The sequence below is a fragment of the Protopterus annectens genome, chromosome 2.part0 (genome assembly GCF_019279795.1).
Source record: "Protopterus annectens isolate FY-2018-M chromosome 2.part0, PAN1.0, whole genome shotgun sequence".
Classification (NCBI taxonomy): Eukaryota; Metazoa; Chordata; order Ceratodontiformes; family Protopteridae; genus Protopterus; species Protopterus annectens.
In genome coordinates, this window is record NC_056728.1 from 642,262,320 (window position 1) to 642,285,246 (window position 22,927).

Consider the following 22,927-nt stretch of genomic DNA (forward strand, 5'->3'; position numbering starts at 1 on the left):
ATTTATATAATATACAGACACATATATATATATATATATATATATATATATATATATATATATATATATATATATATATATATATATATGCTCAGAACACAATTATTACATTTAGAGATAGTTACACAAATGATGGTGTGGATTAGAGAGTGGAAGACAAGGACAGTACAGTAATGTGATGCAGGCTAGTCAGCACCCAGATGCACTAAAACTATAAATCCACAGTGAAGGATAACAGCAGAACTCTTTGTGTTGTTGGGAAGGTGAATTGACAGAAAACTATGTATACAGTGTATGAATGTTGTACTACCTGGCATAATATTATTGTATTCCATAATATGTCATATTATGGCTGCATTACCCTTTAATGTTTAACTGACCCTCAGCATTATGTCAGACATTTGCATGGACGTAAAATGCGACAACACACTGACCATACCTTGTGTGCAGTGTTGTTGACATTTCACAAAGTGATGGCAGTTCTATACTTGGACTGAGACAACACGTCCTTGTTTTCATTTGATGCATTCAGGTACGGGGTGAAGCACTTTTACAGCTTAGAATCAGTGCACAGCAATCACCAAATGGTGATATATTGAGCGGGAACCCTGTTCTGTCACTGGTATGATATCTGCTGTCTAGCTCTCTAGGCAGTACATTGTGTGTGAGTAGACTATTTCTCATTCAGGGGCTACAGTATGCTTATATTGTTTGGGTCATCCAGAAGTGTACTTGCAGGCCTTGTGTTAAATGTTTTTGCTCATTCATGTTATTCTAACTCAAAAAAAAAAAAAGACATGTACTTGATTATAATGAGAAAACAATACAGTCTCTCAAGGTCATGTGCTTAGATAAGTACATACCAAATGGGACATTATACTCTGTTAATCATCCCTGGTCATTAGGTAAAAAGATTTCCTAACATTAGTGTATACATAACGATCAAAGGATACCTAGTTGTCAGTGAAAGTGCTCAAATCCCCAATGACTGAGTCAGTTTTTTCTGAAGACAGTGCTGCTGCTGCATTTCTTGTCATGTAGTTTTAGGCTGTACTGCAAGCACCACTTATTGCTGCATGCTAGCTCCTTCTGAAAAATCTATAAGTCAGACGGTGAGGTAGTTACAACTCCAAATGTGGTCGGCTACAAATTCTTGATGTCAGCCTTAATACTGTAGATGTAAACCAGTGGTTCTGGAATCGATCACTGTGGGATACCACATGTAAATTGTACAGTATTGCTGTCCAAGACCAAGAAAGAGCAGGTGCCCAATTGGAAGCAATGTCTCCTTAGCATGAACAAGCAAATAAGAGCACTAGTGAAACCCTCCAAAGCAAACTTCAAGTCCAAATTGGCCACATTTACTAGAGACAATCATAAGGCTTTCTTCACATATGTCCACAACCTCAAAGGAAACACCCAGATCTGTTCAGAACTGGTGGTCAAGGACACCACATATACAAATATCACAGATATAGCAAACTTGCTGGCTGACAGATTCAGTGAAAACTTTGCCCCTCCGTCTCCCCCATCAGTAAATCAGGACATCCCCAGTACCTGGCCCCTTCCCCATCAGTAAATCAGGACATCCCCAGTACCTGGCCCCTTCCCCTTTTATCTAAGTAACATGCCATCACTACTCCCTCAAAGGCAAAAAAATGCAGCCTTCATGGGACCCAGTAACATCCCAGGCGGTATCATACATGAACTTGCAGCAACACTGGGCACCCTATTTAACCAAAGCCTGAATACTGGCTTTGTCCCAGCTGAGTGGAGGAGAGCCACTGTCATCCCTTTACACAAAGGTGGAACGTCCACCAATCTGGAAAATTATAGACTCATCAGCATAACTAGCCTGCTCTGCAAGGCCATGGAATAGATTATTATGGACCTCATTAAGGACATTGGCAACCTCCAAACACTTGATCCCCACACCGTTTGGCTTAGTCAAGGGGAGGTCATGCCTGCTGAATTTGGTCGACTTCTTTGAGAAAGTCACCAAAGCCATGGACAAGGGGAAGACTGTGCACACCACCTACCTTGACCTGGCCAAAGCCTTTGACACTATTCCCCACTCTGGCATAATAGACAAACACTCTCAACTAGGCACCAATCCGTATGTTACCAGATGGGTAGCAAACTGGCTCACTGACAGAACCCACAGTCAAAATAGGGGAGGCCACCTCAAGCAGCATACCTGTAACAAGCAGAGTACCCCAGCGTTTGGTCTTGGGGCCGCTGATATTTGGGATATACTTTTCTGAGGTGCAGGCCAAAAATCAGTGGGCTATGGCTGACCAAGTTTGCAGATGACTGCAAGGTGGGTGCTGTCATCAATTCCCCTAGTGATGTGGACATCCTCCAAGAGGTTCTCACTCAGACAAATGACTGGTGCTATAAACATGGCCTCAAGCTTAATACCAAAAAATGCGCGGGGAGTGTGACGTCCCCACAAATTATCACATTAATAACGTCCTAAGCACTCAGTCGTGAGGGATTTAGGCACCCAGGTTGATAGCAACTTGACTTTTGACCACCATGTTGCTTCCATGGTACGGAAAAACTTTCTACATGGCCCACCTCATAAGTAAGTCTCTCTCATCCAGGGACAAGGAGGTCATAACATCCCTGTATTCCTCCCTTATAAGGTCCATTGAGTACAACACACCTTTCGGCATGTACCTCGCAAAGCACATGCAGCAGCTGGAGGGACCACAGAGGTTCCTCACCAGGAGAATCCAGAGCCTCAAATAACTACCATTCAGGACCGGCCTTTGGTCAACTGGTGCCCTAGGCAAAAGGCCTCCAGAGCGCCCCTCAACACCACTCTGTGCCCCCATCCTGGTCTGCCTACACCATCCAGATTACTGGAAAAGCACCCCTGCGACAACGGTGCCTTAGGCAGCCACCTAATTGGCCTATACCTAAGGCCGGCTATGATACCATTACACAGATAGGCTAAAAGCCCTATCCCTCTACTCAGTTTCATACAGACTCCCTCTACTCAGTTTCATACAGACTCCTCAGAGGTGACATACAAGGTGATCATGGACCCCACCTTGGTGAGACTGCTGCATATCTGCAAGTCGAGCTCCACTCGATTAACCCGCACACACAGCCTCAACCTGGTCTGTGACATCAAGACTTTTTGGCGGGACAGATTTGTGTCCCAGAGACTCCCTCGTCTATGGAAGACTCCCTCTCCACATCAAGCAGAGTACCTCTTTACCCCTTTTTAAAGCGCAACCTGGATAACTGGATGGTAAACAGAAAATATATCCCTGGGATTCCACCCATGTCCTTCCTGGACAGGGGCATTGGGTGCAGATTTGTCTAAACATGGGCTAAAGTCTTGGCTAGGCTTATAAGGGCCTCGGGGACAATACCCTAGTAACCTCCTATGTTCCTAACTATTCTTCTTGAAGAGTTGGCTACACCCATTAAGCAGTTTGCTACATAGCAGGTAACATACGAGTTTACAATGACAGTAGTAACCTTGAAGTACACTTCTGAAACAGTTATGTGCACTGCATACACAGTTTCACCAAAAGACCTGCATTATCAGATATGTAGCATATCAGAAATTTATAGGCATTCAAGAATGCCTAGAATTTTAAGTTTGTCAGTAACACATGTAGAGGCTGTTTTCAAACCACATGAACATAAACCTAGATCATACATACATAGAAAAACAGCTACTGTTACTTACCAAAATGTAGGGTTATCGATGGCATGAGATTTTGGTTGCAGCACTTAATTTTTACTTGAGTCTTTCGGCTTTTCCCAGTTAGGGGTTGCCACAGCGGAACTCGGGTCCGCTAATGATTGGTAGCGGATTTTTACATGCCGAGTTACCAGCCCTTATGCACAACCTTCAACGAAGGTACGCCCATTCATAGGTTCATAGGTTCATAGGTTAGTACTAAGCTAACTGCCCTTGTGAGCCATTTTAAGCCTAGCCAATTATCCCTTTTGAGACTCAAACCCTGCACCTTGTGTTTGTAAGGCAAACACCTTAACCATTAGGCCACCCTCCCAACCCCAGGTCTCCACGCAGAAGACGCTCTCTAGCTGAGAATCGAACCGGACAGCGTCTTACTGTGAGGCGACAATGCTACTGCAGCACCACCACCGCTAATGTACCCCTGTAATTACCTACTGTAATATACTAGGAATGGTACTGAAAAGTATATGGGAAATGCATTTGCTTCAACTTTCAAATGCTAATCAGTGTAAAATAACTGCTTGAAACATTCAGAAAAGATGTGAAAGTTGAAAAATTTTACCACAATGAATGACACAAAGTGAGAAAAGAATTCCAGTAGGATGGAATCACTATTAGACAAATAGTCATGATGTGATTTCTGAAGGACAACATATAGCATCAGCTAACGAGAAAATACTTTTAGAACACTGATTCAGTTCCAAAGCTGCGTGACATTTTGAGAAAAGATGCAAAATATTTTATTCTTTTAGAATATTTGGACATTTGTTACTCAACGTGTTTCTTTGCAAGGTACTGCTGTCCAAAGCAATGACACGCTGCAAAATGAGGGAAAAACCTGAATGAGTATAAAAGTGTACCTACATCAAAACACACACACACTAATAACAGATCATATGAAAAATAATTGCCAGTGGAGTAGCAACAAACATGAAAATACTATTGCCTAGGCTTGAATAATTATTAAGACAGTTTTGCAAAAACAAGTACATACTAAAGTAGCTATCACTTCATTGCTAAAGAGGCTCCAGGTCTGTGAGTGAGAAGCAGTTGAGTAAAATCTAGTCATTCAGCAAATGAGTGGGGGAAGGAAAGCACTTCCTCCAACAACCCCCACTGAGTTGGTGTAATCTGACCTGCAGTATGCTAAAAAGGCTCTGTGAAAACCTTGCCTCTAGGTGAGCATGTGACAGAGTACTAAGATGTACACAAAATCCTCTAGCAAAAATCTGATCGTGCCCTAAGGCAACTACATGTAGTAGTGTTTCTATGGTTTGGGAGTGCCAGTCATGACTCAACAACAGAAGATATGCCCCAGCCTGGGTGAAACTGTGGTGGTGTGGAGCTTCTCTGAAAGATGGCCACGCCCACCCCTTTAATTGATAGTACATGGATCTGAAAAGGAAGCTTGTAGACCGTCACTATTGGATGTAAAGCAACAACACTCCCAAGCTCCACCCACATCCTCAACATGTCGCCATCTATTTATGAGGGGCCTACCTACATTGAGAACAGTCAATGCAGAACAGCAAAGTCAGCATTAGCTAGTCCTGATGTATTTTATCACAAACTATGAAATGAAAAGGAAGGCAGGATTCCAGAAGACTTTTTACTCTTGGTGCAAGTTACTCTGCTGTAATGGCTCTTTACAAATCAGCATTACTCACAACAGTGCATCTTTTAGCATCCTATACACTGTGTTTACAAAACTGTAAACATGCTCGTGGCAACGTGACTCCTTTTAAGAAATGTACTTAACTTCCTTTACTGGGCACAAGTTGTCAAACCTTTTAGGGAATGCCTTACAACAGGATAATTTAATATTGTTGTTCTTTCAGCTTTTCCCAGTTAGGGGTCGCCACAGCAGAACTCCGGTCCGCTAATGATTGGCAGATTTTTTTGCGTGTGCCAAGGTGCCAGCTCAATGCCCTACATTCAACGAAGGATACCCATTCTACACGTCTTTCGAATGCTATTCGACCGCGGGGAGGACATGCAAACTCCACACAAAAGGCGTTCCAGCCAAGAATCGAACGGGAAGAACCTCTTGCTGTGAGGCAACAATGCTACCGCTGCACCACCAAACAGGATCATTTAATGTTTTGTTTTAAATCTTTAATGCTACTTTTCTATCACGTTCAATAGATAAAGGATGTGTTTATTGTTGCCAGCTGTCCATTTTTTTGACCGGACTGTCCAGTTTTCTGACAAAATGTCCAGTTAGAAATTTCATTTAAAACCGGACACGAAGTCCAGGTTTTGTGCCACTGTTACATAGGCGCCGAAACCAGAGAGCAAGGGGGGAGGAGCGCCCCCCACTTTTACAGCTGCAAAACCATGGTATGGTCCAGTACGTCTGTCTGTGTGTGTGTGTTCCAGTCGCCCGCGCAATTTAAAACAAAGGACGGTACAGCTTTCATCATGGAGAGTTTACATATTCCATCTGAATTGCCCAAGTGTTTCTGCTGCTTCCAGAGTTGCTGGGAGAGGTATGCTGAGGTTTTGTGGTGACATACGCTGCTCTGAGTTCACAAACAGTGTTCTATTCAATATGTGGTAAACGCTTTCATTTATAATAGTTAGAGCTTACGGGATTGAATAAAACACTGTTTGTGGACTTGGAGCAGTGTTATTTTACATTTCATTAATTAGTACGTGGTGCCACTTGCGTCCAGTCAGTCGCAGTGCTCAACTGGTAGTGCATTTAATTTGTACGTAGAAAAAAATAGGGCCAGCTACCCTACTCCTTGTAATCAGAGAGGTGCCACGAGTTTGAACTGTGCTTAGCCCATATAGGAGACATCTGGGACGACTGCTTGAAATAGTTACAAAAATTTTTGAAGAGGAAAATACACCATTTAAAAGTGTTTTTGAGCAATGTGTTAAGTTTGCAGGACAGATTAATGCTGATAATGCCAATAGTAAAGCAGCATGTGTAGACAAGCCAGGACATGAAATAAATTTGCGTCAAGAGAAGCTCACTATAGTCTCTCAAGTACAGTTTATTTAATGCAGAAATGAAAACCAGCACATTTTTGCTAACATTCAATTTCTGAGTTTGTCAGTCTAATTCTAAAGTCTTTTAATGAAATGCTACAATGTCTACAATTTTAAGTTTACTTTTGCTGTTTACTTGCAATCAGATTCATTTGGTCTTGTTGACAAGGCTATTAGTATGCCAAATTTTTGTATATATTAAGTTTTGTCTCTTTCGGCTTTTCCCGGTTAGGGATCGCCACAGCGAAACTCCGGTCCGCTAATGATTGGCAGTAGATTTTTACGTACTGGCTTGCCAGGCCTAACGGCACAACCTTCAACGAAGGAACGCCCATTCACGCATTTCGCCATACAGAAGACGCTCTGAGAATCGAACGAGCAACGTCTAACTGTGAGACGACAACGTTACCGCAGCACCACCATCGCAGTATATTTTTGTATATATTCAATAATCCGCATAAAAAGTCTGGGCAGATCAGCAAACACTACCCACTGCTCTGCAATCTGTTGCATTTGAGGATGTTAAGAAAACTTAGTAAGAGGTAGGACTATGGTAAATCTGAAGCTTGCACAGACTATTTTAGTTATAAGGTTTGATTCTCACATGGGGCAATTGGCTAGGCTTAAAATGGCCCACAAGGGCAGTTAGTCTAGTACTATCCTATAAGAATAAATTAAAAATATTTTAGTGGCTTGTTGAGTAGAGAGCTTTCTGCATGCAACAACATTGTAAATGTACAACAGCGATGAAGCCCGTTTTACCTTGCAGTGCCACTGCTAGCTTACTGATGACGGCTATGAAATGGAAAGGATTTTCCAAACTGCTGCTGTTGCCGTTAAAAAAATGCTGTTTTGCTTCAACTGCACCTTTATATAGGATAACAAGCCTCCTGAAATCAGCTAAAACCAGCACTGAAAACAAAATATTTTTTCAATTGTATGAAAGCCTTACAATGCTCAAACTGAGAGTTGGCCACACTTGCGTCATCAAAAAAACTGAGTTAAAAAGGTTTCACCTGGTTAAACAAATGTGACACAGAAGTGTATACATTTTCTCTAACCATTTAACAAACCGTACACTGCAACACCTCTCATCAGTGCCTTAAAACACTTTGATTTGCTAGACCTATCGCACTCAGACTCACACAACTACTAGTTGCACATCACTAGTCCACTATTATGAAAAATAATGTACACTAAATTCTGTCACACAGTTTTACTCTCAGCTCTGCTGATAAACATAAATCAAAGTGGAAAACGTTAGACAAAAGTCTTGATCATAATGTGCATTATTATCCACTAGCACTTTTCAGTATTATTACCATGCCATGTATGTAAATTACATATCACTAACTTTCTTACATTGTTTCTGCATTGTTGGCATGCTTTTTGCCTCACCTAATAAATCTCTGTTCTACCCATGTATTTTTTTTCTTTTTCTGTATTAAATACAATTATATAAAATGATGCAGCATACAATTCCGCAGCAGCAACAGTTACATTTAACGTGCACAAGAGTCTTACTTATACTTTTAAATGACACATTTCATAACTTCATTAAGAAATATCTAATTCCGGTGTGTGTGTGTGGTGGGAAAAATTGTACCATCTGGCAGTGAATGTTAATGATGAAGTAAGGTTAACATTGCTTACTGTGCCTCTATTCTCAATACATCAATAGAAGTAGATTATTCACCATACGGCTCTGCAGGCATCCGGAACAGAAAAAGAGGGCATTCCCATTAGCTGATTTCACAAAATGGGCAGAGCATGGGTGGTGTTATATGTGATGCAAGGGGTGTGACCTTAGTCCGGTTTTGGCCACAAAGAAAGCTGGCAACCCTAGCATGCGTTAGAAGAGACAAGACAACTTTCCTTCCTTTGTTTTGCACTGATTGCATGCATCTGAATCAAAGACCAGATCCTTGACATTTTTGTTGCCTGAGCCTTGCAAGAAATACACAAAAATCACATTTCAGTAGAAAGTTGAAAGAATGTGTCAAACTTAAATCATAACTGCACATAAACAGGTTTTGAACTTCAACATGGATCTCTTGGTGTGTTCAAAAGATTTTCTGAAAGTACCTTTAGAATGTATCGACACACCTGGTACCAAAGACATTATCATGTGGGGGGTAATCTGCTGCGACACTGACTTTGGTGCATGTGCAGTCTGAATTACCTTCAAAGTTTAATGTACACCAGGTTTCCATATATATTTTTTTTTTATGGGTAACGTTTGCATTGCTGCTGGACTGAGCTACAGAGAGGATCAGTCATAGAGGCATCTCAGCCATGCAATATTTTTCTAGTGTAGTTTTCTGTAGTTGCACTTCAAAGACTATAGTATTTACTGTACTGCTGCCCAACTCATCCTCCGTATGTGGAGGAGCTGTATATGAACATTAGCTTTTTTTCTCTAGAAATCCAAAATCCACTCTACGGGTCATGTTCCTTGTAAACAAATGTACTGAGTACAGCTCCTGAAGATAATAGCCATGCCCCTGCTTTCTTATAACATTGGCAGATGTAACCAAGGACGGTAAACGAACACAACGTCAAACAGTGTTATAAATGTTATTGCAGGGGGGACTGAAGCTTGAAAATAGCTTACTTGCTGCTACTGTTACGTTTCACTTTTGAAGTGGCTGTCGCGGGCATGTTGACAACTACAGCTGTCAGTCAACACTGCCAATCATGACAGTCACGCCCAAAGCTGCGCAGTACCGCCCGCGAGGTACTAATCTGTAAGATAAACGGCAGATGCACTCGAGTTCCTTACGTGTGTAATATACAATTGTTAAGCTCTAGGTTTAACTGCAGTCGTCTTTAGGTAAAGCTCTGTTCGGTTGGCATTTTGGTTGCCGTGCATTAATGTACTAACACTCAGTTATTAACATGTTCATAACGAAGTGGTATTTTTAAACTTTGTTTTATTTTAAATTTATTCATTCCCTACTGTAATAATTCTAAATATAGAGCACTGCACATGTGGTAGACGTAGTCTAAGCTTACTTTTCTCCTTCTGCATTCAGCCCACAACACTCAGTACAACCTGTCGAATAAAATCCATGGATTAATTCTAAACAGCAGACTACCACATATTACAGTTTGCTAAAGCTTCAAAGATGCACTTAAAATACTACATTTAATAAACTTTTCTAAACCTCTTAACATGGCATCTTATACACAGATACTTCCAATACATGCACGATTGGACTACATTTTGCAAACATCTTAGCTTGCATCTTTATATTTTTCTCCCGGTGCACTCTGAATAGTATTATCCTATCTGCAATCAAGCTTTCCCTGTTCTAAAATTACGAGCTCGTTTTGTACATAACGTTGCCAGCTTCTCATTACCCAGGAGGTATTGCGGGGAAACATATGCATGACGTTACATCAAATTAGCATTCCCGCCAATCGCGGTTAAACAAGAAGTTATATACACTGGGAGCGGAAAGCACACTAAACTGACCCCTACGGCGGGTAAGATGGCGAGACAGTCGCATACAAACTTTCTAGGCACGAATTACGTTCGGGTCTCCTATCGTACGCTCTCAAGGTGGACACTAAACTTAAGCAACGGAAAGGAATTCTTGACTGCGGGCCCAATCGTAACCCTCCATTTTCTACAGAACATTCCACTGATAACCTAAGCTTCACGCCATCATATTCATGTAGAGCTACTAACAGACGTCTGCACACTTTAGTAAACATTTCTGACGCCTAAAAAAAGGTAAATACATCTAACACCGGGAAAGTAAAAGCATTTCCACGTATGTACTTCCCATTCACTGTTCAACTACAAAGTAACGCAAGGGCAGTGGGACTAGTCTACCTTAAACGTGCTGACCGGGGCACTGGCAACTTGTATGAATATAGTCAAGGTTCTGCACAAGCTTAATACTTCTTTAATCGCCATGCCCCACTTTTCACCAAACAACTACGTGTTTATTCCTGCACCACCCTCGCGCGGAAGGGCAAATGTCTTGATTACGCTCAACAAATGTACCGCACACAATATAAACTATATTAACACCACAGCAACTAAATTGAGCAACACAGTAAGAGTCTTACCTTCGACCACCTTCCCATATTTTGCAAATACAGATTCGATAGCTTTTTCGTTTGTTTCAAAATTCAGTCCGCCAATAAATAATTTACCAGGACGATCTACTTCCGCCATGCTGCCAATTAAACCTAAATAAATATATAAAAAAAAAACAGTTTATCGCTAGTGAAACAAGCCAAAACAAAAAAACAACTTTGTTACAAACACAACGTGGGTCAGCCATTTTCCAACCCATACACCGCCATTACACCCCCCCCCCCCCAATACATCCGCACTTCAGAAAACCATGGGCTCGTTGCTAACCTTAAAACACATTAGGCTTTACAAATAGCACAACTCTTACCACAAATCAATAAAACAATGAGTAATCCTTTTCAAACAATAACTGCAGAGAAATCATACAATGGCGTAAGCGAGATGTTTGATCAAAAACACACCACTTCTATTACTAAAACATTCGTTCAGGTTATCTTATACTTTTTACTGTCATCCTACACATTCTAACTTTCTACATTCCAGTACACACGCTACCCCTCGTGTATAATGACCCTAAGACGCAAAGTTCCCGTGAACGACGTATATACGTCAAAACGCGAAAACAAGCACGGGGTGGATGTATTGGTGGGGTTTGGGAAGGATAGTTTTAGTTTATTTATCGTTGGTAACCTTCCTATCTGTATAACGCATACACAGATATGAATTGTATATATTCCTTGTTGAAGTTGATGCCTGTTGTTATTCTTACCCATGCATCGCAATTCTCCCTTATTTAGAATCGAATTTTAGTTCTGTTCCTCTTAATCCGTCCTAAACTGGTGACTTTTGGAGAAGTGATTAACAACAGTTAATAAATGGCAATAATTACAGTTTGTTAATGTCTCGGATTAATAGTACTAATATTTGAAAAGTTATTTCATTCAGACCTATGTTCATATCTGTTATTCATGTATGATATTCTGTACTCCAGACCTTTTACAAATTATACTTTGCTTACATTTTGTCTCGTACCTAATGCACACTATATTCATAGGTTCATACTAGGCTATCTGCCCTGGGGCAATTATAAGCCTAGCCCGATTCTGTATGGCTTACGCCACCCCTTGATTTGAGTATACTGTGCACTTTTTAAGGTTTAGTTTACTGTGCCTCTGTCTAATAGTGACACGGGAGTAATCCCTGGGACAAACCTACGATCCTCCATCCACCTATCGAGATTCTTCTTGAAGAGATTCAGTGAGGTGCTCTGCCTCACATGAACTGGAATTCTATTCCAGAGCGAAGGGAGCCTCTGGGTTATGAACCTGTCCCTCCAGCAAGTTCTATTTATTTCTGTGCTGAGGTTCAAGTCCCTCGAGCATGTGGCTCTAAGGGATTTAGATTCACTGAGGTGGAGCATGTCCATTAATTCTGGATTTGACATAGCTTTGTATGTCAGGCATAGATCTCCTCGAAGTAGGAGGTATGCAACTGAGTAGAGCTGGAGTTTTTTTAACCGAACAGCATATGGCATCTGTTTGAGACCCTTGATCCTCTTGGTGAGATACTTTTGGGGTCTTTCTAATTGCTGCAGGTGTCGGGTAAGGTACATCCCAAAAGGGGCATTGTATTCTATGATGGGCCTGATGAGGGATGAATAAAGGGGCACGATTACCTCTCTTGATCTAGATGTGAAACCCTTCGTGATGAGGTGGGCTATGTAGAAGGTCTTTCTAACCACTTTGGCAATGTGGTTTTCAAAGGAGAGATTGCTATCAACTTGGGTCCCCAGGTCCCTAATAACTTTCTCTGTACTTAATGGGTTTCTGCCTATGTGGTAATTTGTGGGCACATTGTTTTTGCCAAAGGGTATGACTATACATTTTTTGGCATTTAGCTTTAAACCATGGCACTGGCACCAGTTATCTGTCTCTGTGAGACCTTTTTGAAGGATGTTTGTGTCAGCTGGAAAGCAGTCGTCTGCGAACTTGGTGAGCCATAGTCCTCCCACGTTTGCCTGTACCTCGGAAAAGTATATACCGAACAAGAGTGGTCCCAGGACAGAACCCTGTGGGATGCCACTTGTGACCAGTTTCGAGTCAGACATGGCTCCAGCAACTCTCACTCTGTGGGTTCTGTCTTTGAGCCAGTTTGCGACCCATCTTGTGACATAGGGGTTTATATTTAAGCTGGATAGCTTATCTATGATGCCCGAGTGGGGTATTGTGTCAAATGCCTTTGCAAGGTCCAGATAGGCTGTGTGGACTACCTTCCCTTCATCTATGGCTTTGGTGACTGTTTCGAAGAAGTCAACCAGGTTCAAAAGGCAGGATCTGCACTTGACAAAGCCGAACTGGGTAGGATCTAGTGTCTGTAGGTCCCCAATGTCTTTGTTTATGAGCTCCATGATGATCCTCTCCATAGCCTTGCAGACTAAGCTAGTCAGGCTTATGGGGCGATAGTTTCCAGGGTCCGTAGAGGCTCCACCTTTGTGGAGTGGGACCACTGTTGCTGTATGCCATTCTGTGGGCACATATCCTGTAGTGAGGCTGAGATTGTATAGCGGTTTTATTTGAGGGATTAGTTCCTCTTGGAGTTCATGTAGGATGCAACCTGAGACGCCATCTGGTCCCATGGAAGCAGTGTTTTTTGCTTTGGAGAGGGCAGCCTTCACCTGAGCATCAGAGATGTTTGAGAGGCAGCCGTCTGCCGGGATAGATACTTGCTCTTTTGGTGGGGAGGGGGTGGAGAAGTTTGCACTGAAAGTGTCTGCCAGGATATTGGCGATGTCTGTGGGTTCAGTGTATTTTTTGTCGTTTAGAATGAACTCAGAACAAGTCTGGGAGTTGCATCCCAGGTTTCTAACATAACTGAAAAAAGCCTTATGATTGTCTTTGGTGTCCTGTGCAATTTTTCTCTAAGCTGGCCTTGGAGGATTTTATGAGGATCGTAATTTTTGTTAGTACTGATCAGAGATGCCTTCCCTATTAGGGATTTTGCTCTATCATGTAGTAGCTTCCTCCTTCTGTTGTACAGTTTATTTATGGCAGGGGTCCACCAGACTGGACGCCTGCCTTTGGATGATTGGGTCTTGGTTTTGCTTGGGATAGCATGATCCATGCATTCCTGGAGATGTCCGTAGAATGCGTTTATATAGGATTCTGCAGTTTGGGCCATAGTTTCCACTGGCCCTGGGGCCTTGAAGGATTCCACTTCGGTTTTGAGAAGTGAGAAGTTCGCTTTTGAGAAGTTTTTCACTGTGGTTTTCTGGGCTTGGGGTGGGGTCGGGATGTGGACATCCAGTGAAATTAATTTACGGTCTGATCTTACCAATGAGGGATATACTTCTGGTGTGGAGCATAGAGTCCCCATGTTGGTAATGATCAGGTCTAGTATGTTGTCCCTACTTGTGGGAGTGGTGACTAGTTGTTCCATAGCATTTGAGTTTATAATTTCCAGGAACCTTTGGGCTAAGGTGCTGGGGCTTGAGTAGTGCTCCCAGTCAATGTTTGGGTAGTCGAAGTCGCCCAATATAATGGTGTTCGGAGAGATCTTCATGTTCTCCAATGTTTTCAGGAAAGCCGAGTGGGATTCCTGACTTTGAGAGTGTGGTCTGTAGGATGCTATAAACTGAAAAGCAGTCTTGCCCACTGTTAGTTGCACATGGATGGTCTCCGATACTTCGTGCAATGCCACTAACCTGGAGGTGTGGATATCCTTGATCAATATGGAAACTCCCCCTCCTTTTGTGGTTCAGTCCAGGTTTTGGGGGCGAAAAGCATGATATGAGGTATAGCCTGGTAGTGCTGGGGTGCTCTCTGGAGCCTTGAACCAGGTTTCTGTCACTGCACAGATATCGATGTTCTCCATACTGAGGAGAGCTTCGAGTGTGTGCATCTTGAGGTTAAGACTTCTGGCATTTAGCAGCATTACCCTTAGTTTCTTGTTCCTTGTGCTGTCTATGGGGGTGGGTTTGACTTTTGAGCCTTGCCTAAAAAAGGCACTATGGGGTTGGCAAGAGCCTTTGCCAATATCCGAAAGCCCAGTGGTGACAGGTGCAAGCCGTCCCTAGCGAAGCAACGTGGCTTGTCGAGCATGTCATCCCAGGCTGACAGACACTGGATACCCTTTGAATGACACCAAAATTTTAGCCAATTGTTAAAATCGATCATTTTGTCTTTGTACTGTGGCATCATTCTAGGTGAGGGTAAGATGCTGCTCAAGGTCAGGGTCATACCAGTCTGGGCTACATGATCAAAGAGCTCCTCTATGTCTCTTTTCATGTAGTCCAGGGAGGTACGTCTCAGGTCATTCACACCAGCATGTACAATGACTGAGTCATATTTGTATTTGCTTTGGAGTGACCTGAGTGCTTGCGTTATGTGGCGGATCCTAGCACCCGACAGGCAGCTCACCGTGACCTTCTCTTTATTCAGCCTGGTGAGCGGGACGTCAGTGTGTCTGACAATAGAGTCACCTATTACAAGAGTATCAGGTGTGTTATTCAGCCTTAAGGGCTGTGGCTGCTTGGCACACTGACTTTGTGGGTTATGTGTTGTGCTTGTTTTGTTTTGAGGTAGCGTTTGCTTGGATGTCTGCTTTGGAGGTCTCTGTTGCTTAAGTAGATTTTTATTTAGAGCCTCCGAGTATGTTTTTGTGTATTTATGTGTTTGGTTCGCTGATGTGGTGGACTATGTGATACTGGAATTGTGTTGTGTGAGGTTACCTTCTCCTCCTGACTGGTTACACCAGTTTTGAGATGAGAGAGCTCAGCCTCCAGTTTGGCTAAATAGTTGCATCTCTCACATATATTTGAACCTGTTTGGAGGAGGAGAGGGTTGTCCGTGTACATGAGACAGTTGTAACATTGCCTCAAAATTCCCAGATTCACCAGCTGGACTGGAGAGGAAACCATTGACTGACCTTTGGACATGCTAGAGTAATATAGGGAAACTGAATTTAAGACGGACCAATAGGGGACAGGGTAATCGTAGAGAGTATAAGAGTAAGTAGTGCTTATGGTTTAATAGTGCTAACTTGTAGGATTACTTAATTGGACCAGTGAAGGGCCTTAGAATGAGAATATGGTGTTTAAATTGAGAGATAGAGTAGTTCTAAGGGAAAAAGTGAAGAGCAGACTTTGTGGAGCCAGGAATAGTTTAAACCCAATTAGGCAGCGCTGCCCGCTGTTGCGCTATGCTCAAAAACGTGCAAAACCGCGCAAAAGAGGGTTTTAAGAGAGGAAGATAAAGGAGTTTTGGAATTGACCCAAAATGGCCAATAAAACTACAGTTTCAAGTTAGTAACCACTCCCACAGGGGCAGGCAGGCTGCTCAATGTTTTTCACTGCCACTGATCAACAGAGAGACTTCCCTTTAGCCCAAGCAAAAAATGGCCTCACAGAAACTTACAAACAGTTCAAGAACAGCAAGCCTGTAACTGAACTTTTTTAAATCTCAGAAAAGTGGGAAAAAAGCAAGATTTTTTTGTTTTTTCAGAGATAGCAGAGGTTCACAAGTATCAACAAGTTATAACAGTGCAGTAAATGACCCCACACAAGAGTGCTAGGCCAAAGACAGATAAAATGTAAGTTTTGAGAAAAAAAAACAATTTTAAAAATAAGTGCAAACAGGAAATTCAGTAAACAGCTCTAGGTTGTGCTCTAAATACAGTTACTAATGCAGAAATCAAGTTAAACAAGCCAGAAAATGCTCAAAATAGGCGGCTATGCAGAAAAACCTAGCAAATAAACAGAGGAAAAATACTTAAAATCTCAAAAGTGGCTCCTTTCTTCTCTCAGCGTTTTCTCCTCTTGGTGGGTGCTTCACCAACAGCCAACAAGCCTGAAAAGACGCCAAAACCACGAGGCAACCAGGTTTTAAGAGAGGAAGATGAAGGAGTTTTGGAATTGACCCAAAATGGCCAATAAAACTACAGTTTCAAGTCAGTAACCACCCCCTCTTTATGATATGGCTGAAATCGGTCCTGGTTTTAGACCAGTTCAATTACCTGGAAATAACGTATACATGTTTATGTATGCATGGTGTAGTTAAGCAATAACCCACAGCTGGGTGTGGATAATACTGGATTTACCCATGGTTGGTGTTGTTTGGTCATGAGAGTGACCAAACAAAGCCAACTGTGGGTAAATCCAGCATTGCCCACACCCAGCCGTGGGTTATTGCAATTATACAATGACATTATTTAAGAAAAAAAAAACTTTTCTTAAATAATATTTTTGTATAATGCAACTGTGCTGCCCTTCCACATTTTTCCATTATCCTGGGACCCACTAGTAACATTAGGTTTAGACCAAGCCGTCAACTACTTTAACCACACTTTCACTACCCTCCTCAATTCAGTTGCTCCCAATAGAAGAATCAAAGTCAAGGCAAACTATGCACCATGGCTAAGCAGGGACACAAGAGCCCTACTAAAAGCTAGAGATAATTCTTGGAAAGCATGGAAAAGAGATAACACAAACTACCAAAAACTAAGAAATCAAGCAAAAAAAACAAAACAAACTCTATAAACAAAACTATTTCCTTAACATCCAAAACAAACACACAAGAGACCCCCAAAAGTTCTGGCATGCTATCAACTCCCTACTTAACCCAGGTAAAACATCCACTCCAACTACCACTACCAACAATAACACTAAATATATTGCCTACAAATTTAACCACCACTTCACTGAAACCATCCCCTATCCTTATCTTCTCAACTCTCCAAAAAAAACCACTCATACACTCCAAGCCATCCCCTTAATTATATCCCCTCCTTTATCCCTCTTCACAAAGGCGGAAACTCTTATGAATTCTCTAACTACCATCCCATAGCCATCCTACCCCCCCTTATCTAAAATACTTGAAAGGTGTATTCACTCTCAAGTTATGCAGTTCCTGAACTCTAACAATTTCCTCTCACCCACACAACACAGCTTCCGGCAACACCATAGCACATCTACAGCTCTCCTCTTTTACAAATACAGTTAACCTACACAGAAATAACAATTTCGTATCTGCAATATTTTTAGATATATCTAAGGCATTTGACATGGTGTCACACACCATACTACTAGACTCCATGACTTCCCTATCCTTCGCCCCTTCCACTATAGCCTGGTTTAAAAGCTACCTATCAGACAGACAACAATCTGTCCAATGGCAAAACAAACTATCTCCTCTACTTCCAATCACTATAGGAGTCCCACAGGGTTCAATATTGGGCCCTCTACTCTTCTCCATATTTACTAACAAACTTCCACCCAACATGCCACACTTGTACAATATGCAGAAGACTCAACTCTCATCTGCTACGCACCATCACTCGCTGCCCTACTAAAACTTACTCAGGAATCCTTTACCTCAGTATAAAGCTGGATTACCCAGATCCAACTCATCCTCAATCACAACAAGACCAAATTACTCATATTCGCTCCCAACAAAACTAAATCCACCCATCAACCTTTTACAATCACATCCAAAAATGGTACTAACATCTCCACCACTGACCACACCAAACTCCTTGGTGTAGAATTTGACAATAAACTACTGTTTGATGTCCATATATCACAAACAATCAAACAGGTTCACAAAAAATAGGAACACTATACAGACACAGAAAATTCCTATCTGATCAAGCACGAATTACACTTGCCCAAACACACCTGCTGTCCACCCTTATGTACGCCACACCAATCCTTACCCACACAAGAAAACAGGACCTTGAACGACTTGAGTCATGTTGCAATAAAATCGCCAGATTTGCTAGAAACTCCACCTTCAAAACCCATCACTGTCAGGCATTATGAGAACTTAAATGGTTAGAACTTCCTCAACTACTCAACCATCACCAATTAATACTTGCCTACAATATTGTGAATTATCCTAACAAAATCCCATCCCTAAACCAACTTTTAACCCAGTATGTATCAAATATTCCCCTCCTCTCTTCTGAAAAATCTCTCCTCTGTATCTGTAAAGTCAGTAACTCTGCAGGGAAAGCTCTGTTCTCCCACAACATAGACAGAAACTGGAACAACCTTCCCCCTACTCTGACCTCTGCTCCTTCAACTACTCTGTTTAAAAACTCTCAAAACACACCTAATGAATTATTGGCTATGCCCATGCATCATATAAACTCCCTACCTCATGTAACAACAAACAACTAGCTACTATAATAGATTTCTGTTGTTCTGCTTCAAACTCAGGAATCCCTACTGCAAACCTCAAAATGTATTCTTCTATATGCGTTTTAATTAAGAATTGCTTTTTTCTGTTTAAAAGTGCTTTATGGCTACTATGTTTTATCCATAACTTGTATTACATGTGTTAACTATATTGTTACTTATATGGAGCTTTTCTCCCCAGGCCTCCGCTGTAAATGGACCTGTGTCCAGTTGGACTATCCCAGTAAATAAATGTAAAATAAAATAAAAATATTTTTTTTTGATGTACTGCACATGCATATGGGACTTCTGTTCCTACGCTTACGCAGTACATCTGTGCTGTGCAAAGGTAGCAATGGAGAAAAGAAGATCTCTGTTGCTTTTTTTGTTTTTTTTTAATTTATTGAGAAGAAAAGAAAGAAACCGGGAGAGCCAGGACAGACAAAATGATAATCAGGTAAGTTTCTTTAGTTTTGCAGAACGTACTTGATTATCCTCTTATTTTTGTCTGCGCCATCTCCCTCATTCGTTTCGGGTCTTCCGTTTTCTTTTTTGTTTAAAAAAAAAAAGAAAAAGTAAAAAAAATTACAAGATATACTAAAGGGAACAAGCCCGGGCGACTGGACCTTTTCCTGTTGGTATATTCTCGGATTTACAACGGGCACACTGGTTGGGCTGGCAAATCAGCGTGCTCATTTTTTAATATTACAGTCATTGTATAATTATACATATATTCATATCTGTATGTAGGTGCAGATATATTAGCCAAGTCAAAGTAATGCACTAGGAAAACTTCAGCCCCAGGCTGGTACATCATTCAGTCTTGCATTGCTGCAGTGCCATTCATTTGACTCAGAAATCAGAGTTGCTAATATATTTTTTTTTATTTAATCCAACTTCATGGAGAAAGGAGATGGAACCCAGACTGTGACTCAGGTGACTGGAGTTTGTTTATTGTTTCAGTCACTGGAAGAGGCGGGCAGGAGGGCGGCATTTTGTCAGCTCACCCACTCAAGAGGGATGGGTGGGGTTTCTGCCTGTAGTTTGTTATGCCCCAAGTGATTAGGGAAGTAGTATGCAGTAGACTGCCTTTAAAAATTCAGCATAGAAGGGGAACTAAAGCTAACTGATGCCGTGTATGGTGATGCGACTAACAAACAGCCAGAAGCTACTACCAAACACGTTCAGTGTTTCAGTTATGGCTGCAAATGCAGAATTAGCTTCATTGGATCATAGGAACACAGGAGGTTACTAGGCTAATGGCCCTGGGGCCCTTACAAGTCTAGCCAAGAGTTTATCCCCAAAAAAGAAACCTCAGTCAGCACCTGTCACCCCTGTCAATGAGGGACAAAAGTGGAACCCCTGGGACAAATTTGTGGTTTCCCATCCACTCATCAAGGTTGCGCTTGAAGAGGGTCAGTGAGATACTCTGTTTGACATGTATGGGAAGTCTATTCCAGAGAGAGAGCAGCCTCTGGGAGACAAACCTGTCTCTCCAGTAGGTTTTGTTGATGTCACATATTAGATTTAGACCTATCAAGTGGGTAATACATAAGGAGTTAGACTTATGGATATGGAGCATCTCTAGTAGGGCAAGTTCAAATATTGCCTTGTAGGTGAGACACAGATCACCTCTGAGCAATCTGTATGATTTCAAGTAGAGTGATAGTGATTTGTGCCTGTCTGCAAAGGACAGGTGTTGGAGGCCATGGATTCTCTTTGTGAGGTATTTCTGTGGCCTTTCCATTTCTTGCAGGTGTTTGGAGAGGTACATACCAAACAGGGCCTAATGAGGGATGAGTACAGAGAGGTAATAACCTCCTTTTTCCTGGATGCAATCCCTTTACTTATGAGATGAACTAAATAAAAGGCTTTTCTGACCACTGCTGCCACATGATGGTCAAATGTGAGATTGTTGTCAATCTGAGTACCCAGGTCTCTCACAACAGGTTGTGTGCTTAGGGGTTGCCATTGATGTGTTAATCAGTAGGGGCCGTGTTTTTGCCGAATGGTATGATAATACATTTTTTTTGCATTTAACTTAAGGCCATGACTTTGGCGCCAGTCATTTGTTGCTGTGAGACCCTCTTGCAGTATGTTAACATCATTTGGTGAGTCAATGACAGCACCCAACTTGCAGTCATCCACAAACTTGGTCAGCCACAGGCCCTTTGTCTTGCCTGGACCTCTGAGAAGTAGATGCCAAACAGTAGGGGTCTCAGGACAGATCCCTGAGGAACACCACCAGTGACAGGTCTGCTGTCTGAGGTGGTGGCACCTATTTTGACCTTGTGGGTCTAATTTGTGAGCGAATTGGCCACCCACCTGACAAGATAGGGATTTATGCCAAGTTGTGTTAGCTTTTTGATGATGCCCGAGTAGGGAGTTGTGTCACAAGCCTTAGTCAAGTCAAGGTAAGTTGTATGTACTGACTTTCCCTCATCCAGGGCCTTGGTGACAGTCCCAAAGAAGTCAACTAGGTTCAATAAGCAAGATCTGCCCCTGACAAATCTGAATTGGGTGGGGTCAAGTGCTTGGAGATTGCCTATGTCCTTGTTTATGAGATCCATAATAATACGCTCCATGGCTTTACAGATCAGCCTTGTCAAGCTAATGGGGCGATAGTTTCCTGGGTCAGTAGTGGCACCACCTTTATGCAAGGGGATGACAATGGCAGTTCTCCACTCTGCTGGAATAAAGCCCATTACGGCTGTGGTTGAATAGGGTGCTAAATGGCAAAGCTAGTTCTTGCTGGAGATGGTGCAGAATACAGCCAGGTATACTATCTGGTCCCATGGAAGCTGTGTTCTTTGCCTTGGATAGGGCATTTAACACTTGATCTATGTAGATGTGAGGTGCTGGACAAGAATCAGGGATGTCTAATGGGCCTTTGAGGGTGATAGGAAGGTGACGTTTGCGCTGAACCTATCAGCTAGCAGGTTGGCTAAGTTAACAGGACCAGTGTAAGTGGTACCATTGAGTACTAATTTGGAACAAACCTGGGCTTTGCCATGGAGATTCCTGACATAACTGAAGAAGGTTTTGTGGTTTCCCTTTGTTTTGGTAGCTAGTTTCAATTCATAATTGGCTTTGGAGATTTTCACTAGTGATCTAATTTGCTTGTTGAGGCTGAGGAGGGAGATTTTCCAGTTTGGAATGTGTTCCTTTTTACCCTTGGACAACAGTTTCTTCCTTTTTTGTAAAGCCTGTTGGTAGAGGATGTCCACCAGACCAGTTTGTGTTTCCTTGAAGAGCAGGTTTTAGTTCTGTTGGGTATGGCTGAGTCCATGCAGTTGTACAAGTGCTTGTATACTGCAGTGGCATACTGTTCAGCATAACTGTATGCATCCTGTGAAGGGGCGGTGGTGTGAAGCTACTGATACCCTCCCTTGGGGAGGTTGTAGTCAGCTTTTGACAATTTTTTTTTTATTTTTGTTACGGCTTGGGGGGGGTTGGGGGGGGATAAAACTTAGAATAAGACGGATCGATGATCTGATCTCACCAGGGAAGAACATATTATGGGAGTGATGCAGAGGTCACCTATGTTGGTGAGAACCAAATCCAGAATGTTATCTCCCCTTGTGGGGGCTGAGATGAGCTGGTCTAGTGCATTAGAAACGAGGAAGTCAAGGAATCATTGGGTGAGTGCATTAGTTCAGGAATAGTTCACCCAATCTATGGTGGGGTAGTTGAAGTCACCAAGCATCAGGGTGTTAGGGGTTACCTTGATGGAGTCAAGTAGGTCCAGGTAAGAGGAGTGGGTGTCCTGAGTCATGGAGAGGGGGTCTATAGCTGGCTATTACTTGGATGAGTGTCTTGCCAACTGTCAGTTGCACCTGGAGTAATTCCAGTGCATCATGCTGGCAAACCAGTCTGGAGGTGTGCCTGACCTTAATGAAGATAGAGACTCCACCATCCGTAGTCTTTCCAACCTTGTTTTGGGGTCAGAAAGTGTGGAATGAGGTATAGCCTAGTAAGCCAGGGG

General features: G+C 42.2%; 1 protein-coding gene across 1 annotated transcript in view; it reads right to left on the reverse strand.

The window, feature by feature from the left end:
- The window catches only part of LOC122793180 (RNA binding motif protein, X-linked-like-1), a gene marked incomplete in the record, with an annotated part of 533,482 nt that extends 522,116 nt beyond the window's left edge, over positions 1-11,366 (reverse strand). Inside the window, 2 exon segments of the mRNA XM_044061002.1 lie at positions 10,802-10,924; positions 11,140-11,366. Coding sequence (XP_043916937.1) covers positions 10,802-10,910 — 109 coding nt within the window.
- Between the last annotated feature and the right edge of the window lie 11,561 nt (positions 11,367-22,927).